This window comes from Monoraphidium neglectum, assembly GCF_000611645.1.
Source record: "Monoraphidium neglectum strain SAG 48.87 unplaced genomic scaffold scaffold01339, whole genome shotgun sequence".
Lineage (NCBI taxonomy): Eukaryota > Viridiplantae > Chlorophyta > Chlorophyceae > Sphaeropleales > Selenastraceae > Monoraphidium > Monoraphidium neglectum.
In genome coordinates, this window is record NW_014012289.1 from 1 (window position 1) to 14,982 (window position 14,982).

Genomic DNA, 14,982 nt, shown 5'->3' on the forward strand with positions numbered 1-14,982 from the left:
CACCTTCATGCACCCCCTTCCCAAACTTCTCCATGAGCCACCCCCATCACCTAAGCCCCACCTGGTGGAACATGATCTCAGCCAGCATGGAGGCCGCGTCCTCATTGTCGGGGTCAGACCGCAGCAGAGCCACACACTGGGCCTGGGGGTGGCGTGAGTGCGGTTGACCGTGTTTGCGCTGGTCGGATCAACAGGGAGTTCCGGTTGCTTGAGGAGCGAGTGGCGCAGGGAGTGTGGCGCAGAGAGGCAGGTGCAGCCTGCTGGCCCGGGCGTCAGCGGGGTTGGTATTCAGCCCCTCGTGCCTCTGACGCACGTCCGCTTAACCTCGCGCTGATGCCTGCTTTCTCTGGTCGATGACACATATGCACACACACTCGGTGTGTGTGCTTGGGCATTGCAATGCATGCGCACGGCGCATCAGGACACACCCTCTCTCTTCCGTGCCCAACAGTTGACCTTTGTATATCCATGTTGACCCGACCCAAACACAGACCCGACATGCACGCGCAGGGCCCGTCCTCCAACCCGCGCCCCCCCACCTGGCAGCCGTCCACGTCCCCCAGGGCGAGCGCGATCCTGGCGAGCGCCAGCAGGCTGGGGCTGTGGGCCGGGCTGACGGCCAGGACCTCCTGGTGGGCCTCTCGGGCCTGAGGGGATGGTCGGGCTGCTGGAGATTAGGCTTTAGGGTTGAGGTCGAACCCTAAACCCTATTTTGGCTGAGAGCGGTTGGGCTTGAGGCGAGGGTCCGTGGACCCGCCCGCTGAGCATGACACATGTTTCGTGATGGGGAGGTTTGCTTATGGAGAAAATGGCGTTGCAAGGGGTGACTTGCAACTTTCAGCGCAGGCCCCTGCACAGGGTTACAACAGCGTCGATCCCTATGCCACCCAGCGCGGGCGCCGGCGACAGCCATGCGAGCAGCTGACCCAACCCCCCGCACCTTCTCGAGGTGTCGCGCCCTGGCGTGGTGCTCCGCCAGCGCCGCCCACAGCTCAACAAGCCGCCCCCGCGCCGCCGCCACCGCGGCGTCCCCCGCGCCGCCGCCGCCGCCTCCTCCTCCCCCGCCGCACTCCGCCCTGAGGCGGTCCAGCAGCAGGCGCTGCGCGTCGATGGCGCGGCGCTGGCATGACTCATACTCCGCTGACTCGTGGGCGGCTGCGTGCAGCCGCGCGAGGAGGAGCAGCCTGGAGGGATGATGGTGGTGGTTCCGGTACCAGGCGTTGTTGTTGGGCTCCAAGTGCAACGGCCGTGATACTCCCCCCTCATTGACTGACTGTGTGGCAGATGAATGCCGCTGCAGTTCATCATCACCCTGGGCACACACATATGACCACCCATCAGGGAGCACGTCGGAGGGTGGGAGCCACGCGAGCCGTCCACAACCCCACAGCCAACACTGCGCAGGCAGGCACGGGCTGCCAGATGTCGAAACTGATGTGGCAACGAAGAGCACTCACGTCTCGGCTTCCAACGCGAGCGCCTCCGTGGTGCCCCGCCCGGCCCCGGCCGAGCCGTCGCTGGGGTGCAGGCGCTCCATGCAGCGGTCAAGCACCGCCCGCGCCTGCGGCAGCTGCCGCAGGCGGATCAGCAGCGCGGCCAGGGCATGCTGGGAGGACACCTGCACGAGCCAGAGGGAACGTCAGGGGCGCACCTGTTGGAAAAAGCGAAGAAGTCCTCCCCGGCGTTGCCTGAAGCAGCACAAGCAGGTGCACAGGCAGACAATACCCCTCACTTCCAAAAGACAGGCAGCGGCTCAACCTGTGCGTGAATTCCCTACCTTTGAGGGGTCATTCCTGACGGCACGGTTGTAGTAATCGACCGCCCGGCCGTAGTCGTGCGCCGTCACGAGCGCGGCGCCGATCCTGAGCGCCAGCTGGGCGTCCTTGGGCGACAGCTCCAGGGCAGATTCAAACGCGCGCACGGCTTTTCCGGGCTCCTGCGAGGATGGACGTAACCCCGGACCTTGCCATTGGCAAAGCTCGCGATGGTGAAGGGTGCCCCTGATGTGTCTGGCAGGAAAGCAAGAGGATGTTGTGGGAGGGGTTCCAACCACCTCTGCGCACACCAAGGACGCTGACATTTGTTGGTCTGGCTTTGCTGTCAGTGGGTTGGGGTATCTGGTGGGGAGGGACGAGTCATCTGGAAGGCTGAAGGTCACCTGGATGGCCAGGAATGCATCTCCCAGCATGCAGTAGCCGTCATAGTCAGGGGATTTGTCCTGGGGGGGGTGGTGAGTGGCACGCATGTGTGTGTGCGTGCGTGCGCGCGTGCGTGCGTGCGTGCGTGCGTGCATATGTGTGTGTGTGTGTGTGCATGCGCGCACGCATGTGCGTAAGCATAATCTTCAAACAAGGTTGGATTGAGGAGGGCGGCTTTGCTGCAGGAGGCTCATCCTTGTCAAGCAGGCACAACGCCTCATCACAAGCTGGGACGGCAGGGTCACTCACAAAACAGATGCGTGCACCGCCTGCACACTGGGGCTCCCTGAAGCACCAAAGTGCAGCTGACCCTTCTTCAAGACCCCGACCGCCGTTGACTCTAACCCCTAAACCAAAACCAAACCCTACGCCGCTCTCACCACGAGGTCCAGATAGCAGGCGATGTAGGCGGCCCTGTCCCGCCTGTGCTTCAGCTGCACGCCCGCCTGCGCCATTCTGGCTCGCGCGTAGTGCGGCGAAGACGCAGGTATGGACTGCCGGAGCGCGTGGGTGTGGCATGCCGCACGAGAGTGTGTGTTTGGGGGATTGCGAAATTGGCTTGGGACGCCAACTGCAGCACAGGTGAGCAGGTGCATATGATTTTGCAGCATAGAGCACGCAGGAGACATTGTGACATTGCAGTTGGCATTTTTATGCTTGCTGCCTGGCATGCATGCGTATGCGGTGCGCCTCACCTGCAGGCGCTGCAGCACTCCCTTCACATCGCCGCGGGCAATAGCCATTTCACAGTCTGCCAAGGTGACACGCACCTGCATTTGTCGGTTGTTTGGGGCTTCCCTCTACGTAAGTCACCCACACCTGCCCATCTTATGACTTGATCTGGAATCCGTTTTGCTGCTACACAGGCGACACACCTGTCAGGCTCAGCACCCTCCCTGCCGCAGCACTGCATGGGCTGGAGGGTCTGCTTGCAACCGTTCCCTGCAGAAAAGCGCTCTGCACAGCAGGCAGCGGCATGCACGCTGGTGCTCAAGCAGTGGCGCGGCGCCCCGCCCACCTCCTCGCTTGTCCCTGCGAATACTTTGACCGCCTCGGACAGCAGCTGCGGCGCGGGGCAAAACAGGGGGGGGGGGCAAAGAGATTATTCGAAGTGGTTTTCGGGTATCATGGCACTTCAGGCGTGATGAGGGTACAGGCAGCGCCCCTCGCCAGGGTCGCCGATCGCGAGCGTTCTTTGCCGACCCGCCCACACATCACATGTCAATTTCACCTTTCTGGCTTCTGGGCACTCTCCTGCTGCCGTCTTGGCCCCGCCGGCCTGGAACTCCAGCCGGGGCTGCTGCATGGCCGCTGACGTCACCGGTGGCGATGCCTCTTGCTTCTTTCCAACGACGCCCCCCTGTTTCTGGCCGGGTCCCGCCGCCACTGCCTCCGCCTCCTTGTGCAGCTGCTGCTGCTGCTCCCGCTGCTGCCGCTGCGCCCACAATTTCTGGTGCACCTCCGCCAGCAGCAGGAAGACGCTGGCGCGCTCGTGGCTGCTCGGCTGGAGGCCCCGCTTCGACAGCCGCTCCCGCTGGTCCATGCTCAGGGCCGACCTGATGCCAGGCGCAGCCATGGCTGACTCCAGAACCTGAAGGATGGTAGGTCACCAGCATTAGGGCTCTTGGAGAACGCCACATGAGAAGGTGCTGTCTGAATGCTTGACCAGGGGGAAAATAGGGGGTTTTGCGTTCAATGCAAAAAACAATTTCTTTGTGGTCTCTCATGACTTGCCGGGGCACGGGCCCTGAAACAACAGCGCAAGCCCAGGCTCTCGTGCGCACCCGCTCCAGGCAAGGCTGCAGGCACGACGCACGCCGGCAGCTGCGCGCACCTTTTTTGCCTCCTCTAGTCGCTCATTGGCCATGAGCACCTGCGTTTATACGTGGGCGCCGCGGCAGGGAGAGGCACGAGGGCCTGGACACTTCACAGCGTTCAAATACAAGGGATGAAAAGCTTATGCTGCCTTGGAATGGTTGCCACGGTTGCCAGCGCGTCCTGCTTGCGTGACATCTGCGACACACGCAGCAAGATCAACGATGATATAGTACACCTCTAACCGCATGAAACGCGCCTGCGCGTGCACAATGTGGTAGAGGGGCGCCTCCCTGATTCCAAAGTTGACCGCCACAGCCGACTCGAGCGTGCTCATCGCCTCTGCTGCGCGGCCCTGCGGAGGGCCGGGTAGGGGTGGGTGGTACATGATGTTGGTCAATACTATTTCCGTTGCACCAGGACCCGTTGTGTCCAAGGGGAGCCGAAGGGACAAAATCAGCAAAACAATTTGGCAAACCTGCCAGCAACCGTGACACAATCAGCACGCGACGAGCCCTCAGCACTGAAAAGGCCTCTGATCCAGCCCCGGGCCGCTGGGGGTGCTGACCTGGCGCACGTAGATGGATACGGCCAGCAGGTGGGGCGCCGCCTCCTCTGGGCTGCCGCGCAGCACGTCCGCCACCTGCATAAAATGGGGTAGAGATTCTTGAGGGAGTGCAGGCAACGTGCGGATATATGTCCAGCATCACATGCTGTGAAAAACCATTGTTGTGTAGTAGAGAGGCCGATGAGGCCGATGGTGCCAGCCTGGGGGGGGGGTGACAGCTCCCAGAACGCACGCACCTTTCGTGCAGCCGCCTCAAGGCTGCCGTTGAGGTAGAGGGCGCGCGCGTACAGCAGCTGCGCCTCGGGCAGCTGCCCGGTGTAGCGCCCCAGGGTCTCCAGTATCCTGCAGCGGTCCACGATTGTTTTTGTGGTGTGGGGCCGGTGCCCTAAAATCCGGAGCTCGACTCAGAACTTTGGCACATGTCGGCACAACCAGGGCTTGAGGAGGGTAGCAGGCTGACAGCGTCCTGCAAGGCAACACTGGCCCTGCCCAAACCACACGCTGCACCAGGGACCCCCACCCGCCAGGAAAGCGCTGAACGTGTTGTATTGGGTTCCCAATGTACACCCCCTTCAAACCCGGAACCTTCAACCACCCTACCTGATGCTTTTACCAACAGCCGGCGAAGGCGCCTCCCCGCTCTGCCGCGGGTCCGCCCCCTGCGCGCCCAGCATCAGCCGCACCACCCCCAGCGCGCGCGCCGCGTCTAGCGCGGCAAACTGCTCCAGCCCCAGCGGCGCCTCCTCGGCTTCCGCCAGCTGCAGCTGCACCGACCGCTCTAGCAGCGCCATCGCCTCGCCCCTCGCCCCCTTGGCCCACGCCAGGCGGCCCCGCAGGTACGCAATATCTGCCACCTTGTCTTCCCTCCTCCCGCCATCGCCGCCGCCCGCCGCGCCGCCAGTGCCAGCGCCGCCGCCGGCGCCGGGGGACAGGGGCGGCGAGGGGACGAGCGCGCGGGTGGGCAGTGCCACTGTTTGCCCAAGGTCGTCCCTAGTATTGCTGGGACCGGCAGCGCCGGGGCGGGCAGCTGCCAGGACGTCTGGGAGGAGCTGCGGCAGTTGTGGGGTGGGGTTTTGGGAGGTGAAAGCTCACTATAATGGAAGGGATGATGTGGATTTTCTCAGGCTATGTGCGGCTTATGCAAGGTAGCTGCGGCGCCTGCAATTGAGACGAGGAATATCAATTGTTCATCCCATCGCGCCTCCTTGCAACGGGGGCGCTCAGGCACAGCTGTACGCTTGGGTTGCTTGCAACGGGCGATCCCAGCGATCGAGGGCACCTGCAGCTGCTGCTCAGCTTCCTCCAGCTTCCCCTGCGCCACCAGGCACTCGGCCAGCCCCACCGCGGCGGGCGCGCAGAGCGGGTCCAGGTGCTGCGCCGCCTCAAAGTGGAAAGCGGCGGCAGGCAGCTGCTCAAGCAGCAGCTTCTGGTGGCCGAGCTCAGCGATCTGCGGTGTTTAGTCACGGGGCGGGTTATCATCCACAATTGAAGGGTGTCAGGGGAGTAAGTGCTCTTTTTCCTGTGCTCACGTTGCGCCAGTGGCTGCTGTGTCCGCATGACGTCGCAGCAGCATGAGCCTGCCGTCACCACGCAACTCCCCCTCCCCCAAGCGTCCCCCTACACACCCCATCCTGTGGGGGGTGTCGTCAAAGCCTCTGCGAACCGATCGCAAGCCACGCCCGAGCTCTCTCACGTAATCCGCGTCGTTCGGGGCCAGCTCAGCCGCGCGCTGCGCCATCCCCAGCGTGGTCGCCAGCATCCCCGCGTCGGGCGCCACCAGGCGCGCAAACGTGCCCGCCTGCGCGGGGTTGGTTCGGGTTGAGAGGGCGGCACGCTCGCAGGCGACACGCAGGCGCACTACGTGTTTGCTGTTGTGTGGCGCATTACCACACGCCACGCTGGCCACAGCGTGACCACCTGAGAACACCCCAAGCTCGGCCAAACCAAAAGGCAGAAAGGGCGCTGCAGGTGCTGCGCAGACTGCTGGTTGGGAGACGAGTTGGCTCTGGCTGCTGCTGCGCACCCACCAGGCCGAACGCCACGCGCGCGTTGCGCGGCTCCTCCTTGGCAGCCGCGGCGGCGAGATCCTCCAGGTGGCGCGCCGCGGCGCGCGCGTTGCCCTCGCGCACCAGGGCGTGCAAGGCTGCAGGTGAGGGGGGCAGTACGTCGGCGGAAGGGGGGAAGCTCGCTCTCGCTTCCCTGTCATCCCAACCTCATTGCACCGAATGAACATCAACTCTGCAGCGCCCCTCCGTCGTGCGGGCGCTCCAACGGCGGCCCGAGCCTGATGTGCTTGGCTGAGTTGGCTGACTTGGATGTTACCCATCCGCATGCAGCCGGTACACTCCTCCTATTGTAAGAATATCAGCGCCCCTGCGCCGCCATCACACTACCAAGTGCCCTCTCTTGTCGCTGTCTCCCTCGCTTACACAGAAGCGCACCCGTCACCGCCAGGCCTAGCACGTTGCTGCCGTCCGCCGCCAGCAGTGCCCCGGCCGCGCCTGACGCGCCCTCCCAGTCGCCGGCTGCGAGCAGCAACCGGCAGCGCTCTATGAGGCCGGGCACAAACCAGGGATACCTGCACGGGATGAATGGTTACCGCCCGGTTACGCGCAAATGCACTGGGGCTGTTGATGGCCCACCCTGGTGCTGCCGTGAGTGCACGCTGTCCCAGGGGCTCGCAGCATTCATGGTTGAGCTGTCAGGCACCGATGGAAGCGTTGCTAGCTGGATGTACATGCCCACTGCTGCCAAGACCCGGCAGCCATCATCCAGCCTGCTTGCCCACGCGACGCGCACCTGACCGCCAGCTCCCCCGCCTGGTCTGCGGCCGCCTGCAGCTGCGCCTGCGCCTCTAAGACGCGCGCCTTGCCCAGCAGTGCCTGTGGGGGTGGGTCCGAACGTTGAGAGAGTGTGTGGCAAACGACTAGCAGCAGGAGTCTGCAGATTTGCCCAAAACCTCGCGGGCACATGCTATTTGGGCCTCCAGCAGTGCTGAAGTCGACAATGAGCCTGCCATTTCTGCGACGTTCTCTTCTGACGACACAGCAGCAGCAGCAGCAGCAGCAGCAGCAGCAGCAGCAGCAGCAGCAGCAGCAGCGGCAGCAGCAGCAGCAGCAGCAGCAGCGGCGGCGGCGGCAGCAGCAGCAGCGGCGGTGGCAGCAGCAGCAGCAGCAGCAGCAGCAGCAGCATAATGACCAGCTTCATGACCATCATGAGAGCCAAGCGCACGCGTCAGAGCATGCACACACCTCAAGATCTCCAGGGTCGCCGGCCAGAACTGCCTCAAACATGCCGCCCGCCGCTGCAACCTCTGCTGAGTCCCGGTCCGCGACAGCCTCCGCCAGCTGCTGCCCCAGCACGACCCACCCCAGCAGCGCCCGCTGCCGCAGCAGCGGCCCGGGGGCGGCCTGCGTCTGCTGCAGCTGGGAGTCCAAGAGGCATCGCTCGAGGATGCCGCGGGCACGCTCGAAGCTGTGGGTGTGGGACAGCAGAGCGGCCAGCTGGAGGGCCGCCTCGCCTTCCACCGTTTGCTCTTCAGTCTGCGATTGGAGGCATGCAGTAGATGAACGCGCCACAATCGTTGAGGCTGGATAGGAACAGCATGTCAGCAACCATCTCCAGCACATACATCCGCCCAAGACAACCGCAGTGAGGCCTTTGCAAATGTCCAAGACCGTGGTTGCAGATTCCCATACATCCATGCTCTCGGCGAAACCCGATAATGTGAAGTCGCCCATGCATAACAATACAACCACATGCGAAGGGTGCCCGAGGCCAAAGAGCTTACGTCCAGCTGCGCCCGCAGCGCCTCCGCCGTGGCGTGGTCCGGATGCTTGGAAGCCTCGTGCGCATGCAGCAGCGCCGCCGTTGCCGCGGCGCCGGCGACGGGGTCCAGCTGCAGCTCCGACAGCTCCCGCATGGCCTGCATGGGCCAACGCACGTGCATGCAAAGTTGGGCGCGACCATGCGTCAGCACGTATGATGCAAGACGGGAGCCCGGGCGACTGGCGATTGGAACGCTGCAGGGTGGCTAGCATGTATCAGCGGTTCACTGCGGTTGAACTACATGTGTGCCGATCATGGCTGTTAGCAGCCGCACAACCGCGGGTGTTGTGCTTGCAGCGAAGGTGCGCGTACCTCCGCAGTTGCGCCGCCCTCCAAAAGGCCATATGCGCGCCACAGCTGCAGCACCGGGCTGGCGCGTCGCTTCAGGACTTCGTTGCATACGGTCTGAACGTGATTCACTTGCCCCTCACGGGCGTAGTAATGCACGAAGGCCGCAACTCGCTGGTCCATGATCGCTTTGACCCTGATGATCTGTGATATTGTATGATATGATCAAGATGACAAGTGCGATGTAATCATGGCGTCTCAAGCTTATTGCGCGCTGCAGGAAGCTCGCTGCCAGGCCCCAGATCCAAGCTGGGACGTCGTGATATGAACCCCGTTCACCGTCCTCCAGCCTCAAGTATATACAAAATTGAGCAGTGAATATATCCACTCTGATTCCTTCGCAACGCTTCCCTGCGTGGGACGAATTCAGGGCGCGCGACTGCGCGTGCTGCGCGGCACCAACAAATCGGACTGCGGCTACTCGCGCCTCACGGCCTGCGCAGCCCCTGCCGCCGACATCCAGGGCTCCCCATTGTCACTGTGCGCAGAGCCCGCAGCGCCACGGCAAGATCCCCGCCTGTTGCCCTGCCATTCATGCGGACACACTGATTCGCACTCAATGGCAATGTGCAACGCTTGAGCTGACGGGCGACGCCGCGTGCGGCAGCTACCACCAATGGGTCACGCCCATTTGCTTGGCTAGTCGTTGCAGAATGCAAGACAGCTCATGGAGCCACGGCGGCAAGGTCGGCATGCCGCTGGGTTTTTGTGGCACACAAACCCCCCACACAATGTAGAGTATGCCGCAAAGTGGCTGCACCCGCCTCCATCCAGGAACGCCGCGAAGCCTTGGCCTATGCCAGCCGCTAGCGTGGATGCCTGCTGGTTGCCTGTGACTCAACGCGTTATCTTAGACCTCCTGACCCCTTGATGATGGTGATTTGTGCTTGTTGAAGGCCGCCGATCCTCCTGCTTCGAGTGATGCAGCCAACCGCACACGTCAACCTTTGTGTGCAAGGCCCCGCCCCAGGACAGTAGTACCACTTTTTGAGTGAGAGGCCCGCCCGGGGCTCCATCCTTTACACCAGCACATGCTTGTGAATCTGCGCGTCCTGAGCCTCTGCGACCCCCCCCCTTAGGTGCCAGGTGCCAGCTGTTGCACCTAGCCGCAGCCCTGCTGGGGGCGTTGTCAGGGGAGGGGGGCGTGCCTGGGGCTACTCCACGTACTTGGACACGACGGCGGCAGGCAAGCGCAGCGTCAACGGGGTTTGCACTACAGCACTGCCCAGGGTGGGAGCGCCTCGCTGCGGCCAGCAAACGACCTGCTGCCCAAGCTGCTGGCCCTTCAATTCAAGAACTGGCGGTATATTACCTGTACGCGTCCAAGTAGCACCTACGATGATAGTGGCAGGCTGACAGTGGGGTCTCACCTGAAACGACACCACTGACGGGCTGAGGGACGCCAGGCGGGTGACTGGCATTGATGCTGCTGGTGCGTGGGTTGAAGGGATGCACCGCCGGCTGATCTCGTCAGTTTTATTCAGCAATTATTCCAATCAAAGCGCATCCACGCCTGCTACTACAGCTGCGGCTCGAAGCGAGGTGCGCAACTCGCGTGGGGGAGCTTGAGCACGCAATGGGATGCCCCACGACGTTTTCATGTATATGTTTACTTGCAAGGCGTGTAAGGGGTCGTCACCGTCATTTCCCGGAGGGGGAGCGTCGGCGCCACCACCCTTTCGCGCTTGCGCGCCGCCTTAAGTGCAGCAGCAATCATGCCTGATGATTACACAGGCTGGTGCGCTGAGCGCACGAGTACACTATCAAGGCAAGGGGGCAGCCGAGTCGCAGCAATGCAGGCGCAACTACTGGCGTTGCGCGTGTGATCTGATCCGCGCTGCCACTACCTCCACTTCGCGCTGCCGCCCATCTCTAGGTCGCCGCCATGCCGATTTACTGAACCATCAAGAGCACGTGAGTCACGGTTGCATCTTGCATGCTCGCCGCTGGCCGGCACGGCCACACCCCGCCTGCTTGCTTCGCGCAGAAAGCACTCGCCCCACCCCACGCAATGAACTTTGTTCTGCTGGCCGCCCTCTGACCCGACCGCACCCAACGCATGCGCTCTTAATCGCCTCCGCCTCTAGGATTGATGGCCTGGGTTACGCTTTCGGCCTGAAGAAGAAATTCAAGGGCACAGGTGAGGTGGACGCGCGCCGCATGCGGCCTCCGCGGCGCAACGCCAGCATCTCACCCCTGCTTTCATAGCAGCCGGCGGCCAAGCCCTCACGTGGTGATGTGCGAGCAATACATGGTTCCCAGGCGCCTAACCACACGCCCCTTTTCATCGAGCGAATCCACATCGCGACTCCCTTTGGTGACTTCACGACTGCCCCACGCCCCACCTCCTCTCACAGGCGTATGGTCCTTCATCGAGGCTTCTCGTGAGGGCGACGGCGCGGGGCCCTCCGCCCCGTCGCCGCCGCCCAAGCCGCAGAGGCCGGTCGCGAGGAGGGACGACCCGAAGTCGCGCCCTCCCCCCAAAGACAAGCGCTGAGGTGATGCGCCGCCCTCGCCACGCCGCGGGCCACCATTGAGGAGGCCCCGCGCCGTGTGCGAGGGGCGGCGCGGCGGGGGTCACCCTGCGGCGCGCGTTGCGCGCGTCGTTGCGTGTCCCGCGCCTCGTCGCCGGCGCGGCGACCGACTCTGCTGGCGGCGCGCCCGCCGCGGGCGGGGGCGATCTGACGGTGTCACATTCGCACAAAGGCACCCCATCTAGGATTGCCTGGCGGGCACCCGACTAAATGGGCGCGCCTGCCGCCGGCCAACCCAGGCCACGGCGGTGGGCGTGCCTGGCCCACGCCCCCGGTTTTGCGGCGCGCCGCAGCTCGAAAAAAAAAGTGAGAGCTGCTGCTCACGAGCCAAAAGGACCCGCGTGTAACGCCACCGCACGCGCGTTGGAATGATGAACCAGCGACCGGCGTTTTTTTTACGAAGATTCTCAACTGATTCATCAGGAGTGCAAGCAAGGGAAAGTTCATGCCGGCCAACAGAGGCGGGCACAGTTGGGGTCGGAATGCGCGGGAGGGGGGGGGACTTGGATGGTGCAGAGCCGCCGCAGCCCGCCGATTGGCTGCGGCTTGGCGTTTGGCTGGGCGTTCCAGGCATCCAGCGCGTCAGCTGCTGCGACGCTGCCTCGGGCTGCGCGGCCCGCAGCCACTCAGGTGGGCGGCGCTTGAGGTTCAAGGCGCGCTCCCCCGCATTTGAGAGGGGCAGGGCTTGGGGACGGCTTTCTGCCAACCTGCCATTTGGCCGCCGTGGCAGCCTAGCGCCTGGCCAGCGCACCGGGTGCGTACGCGGAATTCCCGCCCGCCATGGGCCCGGCGTCGTGATCCGTCAGGGTGTTGGTAGCGGCCGCTGGCTGCTCTGCTCTGGACCCCAGCAGCCCTGCAGGGGTCAACTGCGCCACAAGGGCTGCCGCCGTTGCGACTCCCGCTATAACTGCGCCCCCGCTCATTTAGATGGGATTGGCTGGAGCGAGAGTTGCCGGAAGTGGCGAGGGCGAGGCTTCATGCGCCGAGCGTGTGATGTGTTGACCAGGGCCTGGCAACGACACACTCGGTTCGGGTGACGCAAGTGAGTTGTTGGCGTGGGCATGCGCCACGCCATGCCCGACATTGTATAGTACGCTCTTCCGCGCACACGCCGTCCTCCCAAGTGCAAGACGCGCCGATCTGATCAGCTTCTTCTCTTGTCATATCCATATCTGCCAATCAGCCTGGGCCCGCCCCCTCGTCTATACAAGCGCGGTCTGCAGAAAAGGCGCCTTTTTTCCAATGGCAACACCCATGCAGCTCTCCAGCTTGCCACCGCACACAGTGGCGGTGCCATTGGCAGTGGTGAAGCTTGCACCACCCAATGCAACAGCGGCGCCATCCACAGCGGTGGCCGCGGATCCATCTCTGACATGCTGCAGGGAGGCGCCCTTGGAACAATTAATCAGCGGTGCCGGCGGTGGCGGCGGCGGCGGTGGCGAGCCCCTGCTGCGACTCCCCTCAGACGTCATGCGTGCCGTTCTCGACCGGCTCTTGCCAGCCGACCGCGCCGCGCTCCGCAGCAGCAGCCGTGCGGGCCGCGCGGCTGCCAACGCACGCGTGGCGCGGATGGTGCTCTACGAAAGCGACCTGGAAGCTGCCGGGCAGCTGCAGTTGTCGGAGGTGTTCCCGGATTTGAAAGAGGTTCGAATCACATTGGATGGCAGCAGCAGGGCGGGCGCCGACGACGACAGTGACGAGGACGGCAGCGGCGCCGCCGCGGGCACATGGCGCCCCCAGCCGTCGGTGCAGCTGCCTGGCCGGTTCGCGGGCAGCTGCACGCTGTCCGCCGGCGCCGGGGCCGGCGGCGGCGCGGGGCGTGTGACGAGGGGGCGGCGCCGCGGCGTGGTGGAGGCGCGGGCGGCGGCGGTGCTCGCGCGCTGCGCCCCAGAGGTGTGTGGCTTCTCGCATGCCGGGGACCGAACATTTGGCTGTTGCATGTGATGCGTGTCAACGCTGCGGAGCACAAAGCATCTGGCAGCTTGATGGTCGGCATCGCGTGCTGCTGCTGGGTCGGTGTTGAGCTGTGGACATGTGTGCAGATTGGAAACAGCCGCATCCCATGCGCTCTCCGGCACAGGCCCTGCAGCTGTCGGTGTTCACCGGCGCGTGCGGCACGCGTGTGACGGACGTCGCGGCGCTGCTCGCGCCGCCGGGCGCGGCGCGGCTGCGGCGGCTGTGGATGCGGGCGCCGCAGATCCAGGAGCCTGCGCTGATGGCGATCGGGGGGCTCTCTGGCTTGCAGGTGCCTTGGCTGGGTCAGGGGCTGCTGATCTGGGCTGCTGATTCAGAGTTTGAGGTTTGGACTGCGTTGCCAGTCTGTTCGCTCCGACCGTTTTTCTATCCCTCCACGCAGCCTTCCCTTGTCTCCCTCACTCGCTCCCCCATGCGCGCCGCCCCTACCCAACCCCCTGCGCCCCAAACAGGACCTGTCACTCGCATCATCGGGCGGCATCACCACATGCCACCTATCTGCTCTGTCAGCACTCACCCACCTGAGAATGACCGTCACCGCGCCCCTCGCGCCAGCACTCGCGCCGCTCGGCGCGCTGCGCGCGCTCCGCGCGCTGCAGCTGCGCTGCATCTCGCCCTGCGGCAGCTGGGGGGCCGCGCTGAGGCCGGTGTTAAGCGCCACGGCGGGGCGGCTGACTCAGCTGCAGGTGAATTTTGCCAGCCTGGACGAGAGTGATTTGGAGGCGTTTGCGGCGGCCTCTGGGCTGCAGGCGCTCGACCTGACCAGCTGCAGGTGTGTGGATGCCGCAGCTTTTCGACACGCCTTGGTCTGGGCATAAGCAAGCATAAGACATGTTTGCTTGTGCCGGTCAGATAACGCGGGCGAGGGGAGGAATGGGTGTCCGGCCGACACCGGCGTGCGTGTCCGCCCCTACCGCCGCCCGCAGCGCCATCCAGCAGCTTTTTTGGCAGCATTCAGGCGCACCCCAGCCGTCTGCGACACCCTCGTCTTTAAAGCATCACCCCGCATGCACCTCCCCACCCCCCCTCGCCTGCAGGCACCTTACCCCCGCCTGCATCAAGCACGTCGCCGCCCTGACAGCCCTCACGTCCCTCCGCCTCGAGCACACCGGGCTCATCCTGGCGCACCCCCAGCTGCAGCTGCTCGGCAGCTGCCCGCGGCTCGCGGAGCTGTCGCTCGACAGCCTCGACCTCTGCGCCCTGCGGCAGCAGGAAGAGCGCCAGCTGGCGCTTGCCGCCGCCGCGGTGGCCGAGGGGGCGCCTGCAGAGCAGAGGGCGGGGGTGGGGGTGGCGGCGGCGGGGTGGCCGCCGCTGGTGAGGGTGCACCTCCATTCGACGTCGTCCTACCTGAACCTGAGGTCCCTTCTTGGGGCCGCGGGGCGACTGCGGCACCTCACACTCATGCACTACGTGCGGTGGGACGAGGGTGAGTTGCGAGTCGACCGCACGTTTGACCCTCGCCTCGCAGGATCCCTCGTCATCGGTGCGAGCTGCGACGCTCCCCGATTGGGGTGCCCAACGGGTTGCTTGTTGATGGTGGTGTCCATGATCCTGTCTGCTGTATTTCAACTCATCCCGTCCAGCAGTCCGGTCGCCTGATGGCTTTGCGTGGTGCATATGTGTCTCCTGGATTACCTGTGGTCTCTCTGTCCCCCACAAATCAATACATCGACCCAGTTCATTCATGAGTTCATGTTATCCATGCAAAACCCCCACC

General features: G+C 64.3%; 2 protein-coding genes across 2 annotated transcripts; one reads left to right on the forward strand and one right to left on the reverse strand.

Moving 5' to 3' along the window:
• Positions 1–46: 46 nt before the first annotated feature.
• On the reverse strand, positions 47–8,880 carry MNEG_7526 (Tetratricopeptide repeat protein 21B; the record flags this gene model as incomplete). The annotated part of the gene is made up of 23 exons (XM_014044000.1): positions 47–142; positions 540–647; positions 941–1,184; positions 1,458–1,618; positions 1,778–1,936; positions 2,159–2,218; positions 2,579–2,692; positions 2,894–2,968; positions 3,217–3,261; positions 3,430–3,789; positions 4,033–4,071; positions 4,252–4,368; positions 4,582–4,656; positions 4,818–4,923; positions 5,182–5,630; positions 5,861–6,028; positions 6,275–6,379; positions 6,609–6,724; positions 7,023–7,159; positions 7,381–7,463; positions 7,833–8,123; positions 8,372–8,506; positions 8,722–8,880. 23 exons carry the CDS (start codon positions 8,878–8,880, stop codon positions 47–49), a joined length of 3,402 nt encoding a protein of 1,133 aa, XP_013899454.1.
• A 3,665-nt stretch (positions 8,881–12,545) lies between these two features.
• MNEG_7527 (hypothetical protein) lies at positions 12,546–13,184 on the forward strand (the record flags this gene model as incomplete). The annotated part of the gene is made up of 1 exon (XM_014044001.1): positions 12,546–13,184. A coding segment is annotated over one exon (639 nt), but the record flags the coding sequence as incomplete, so codon positions are not given.
• Positions 13,185–14,982: the final 1,798 nt, after the last annotated feature.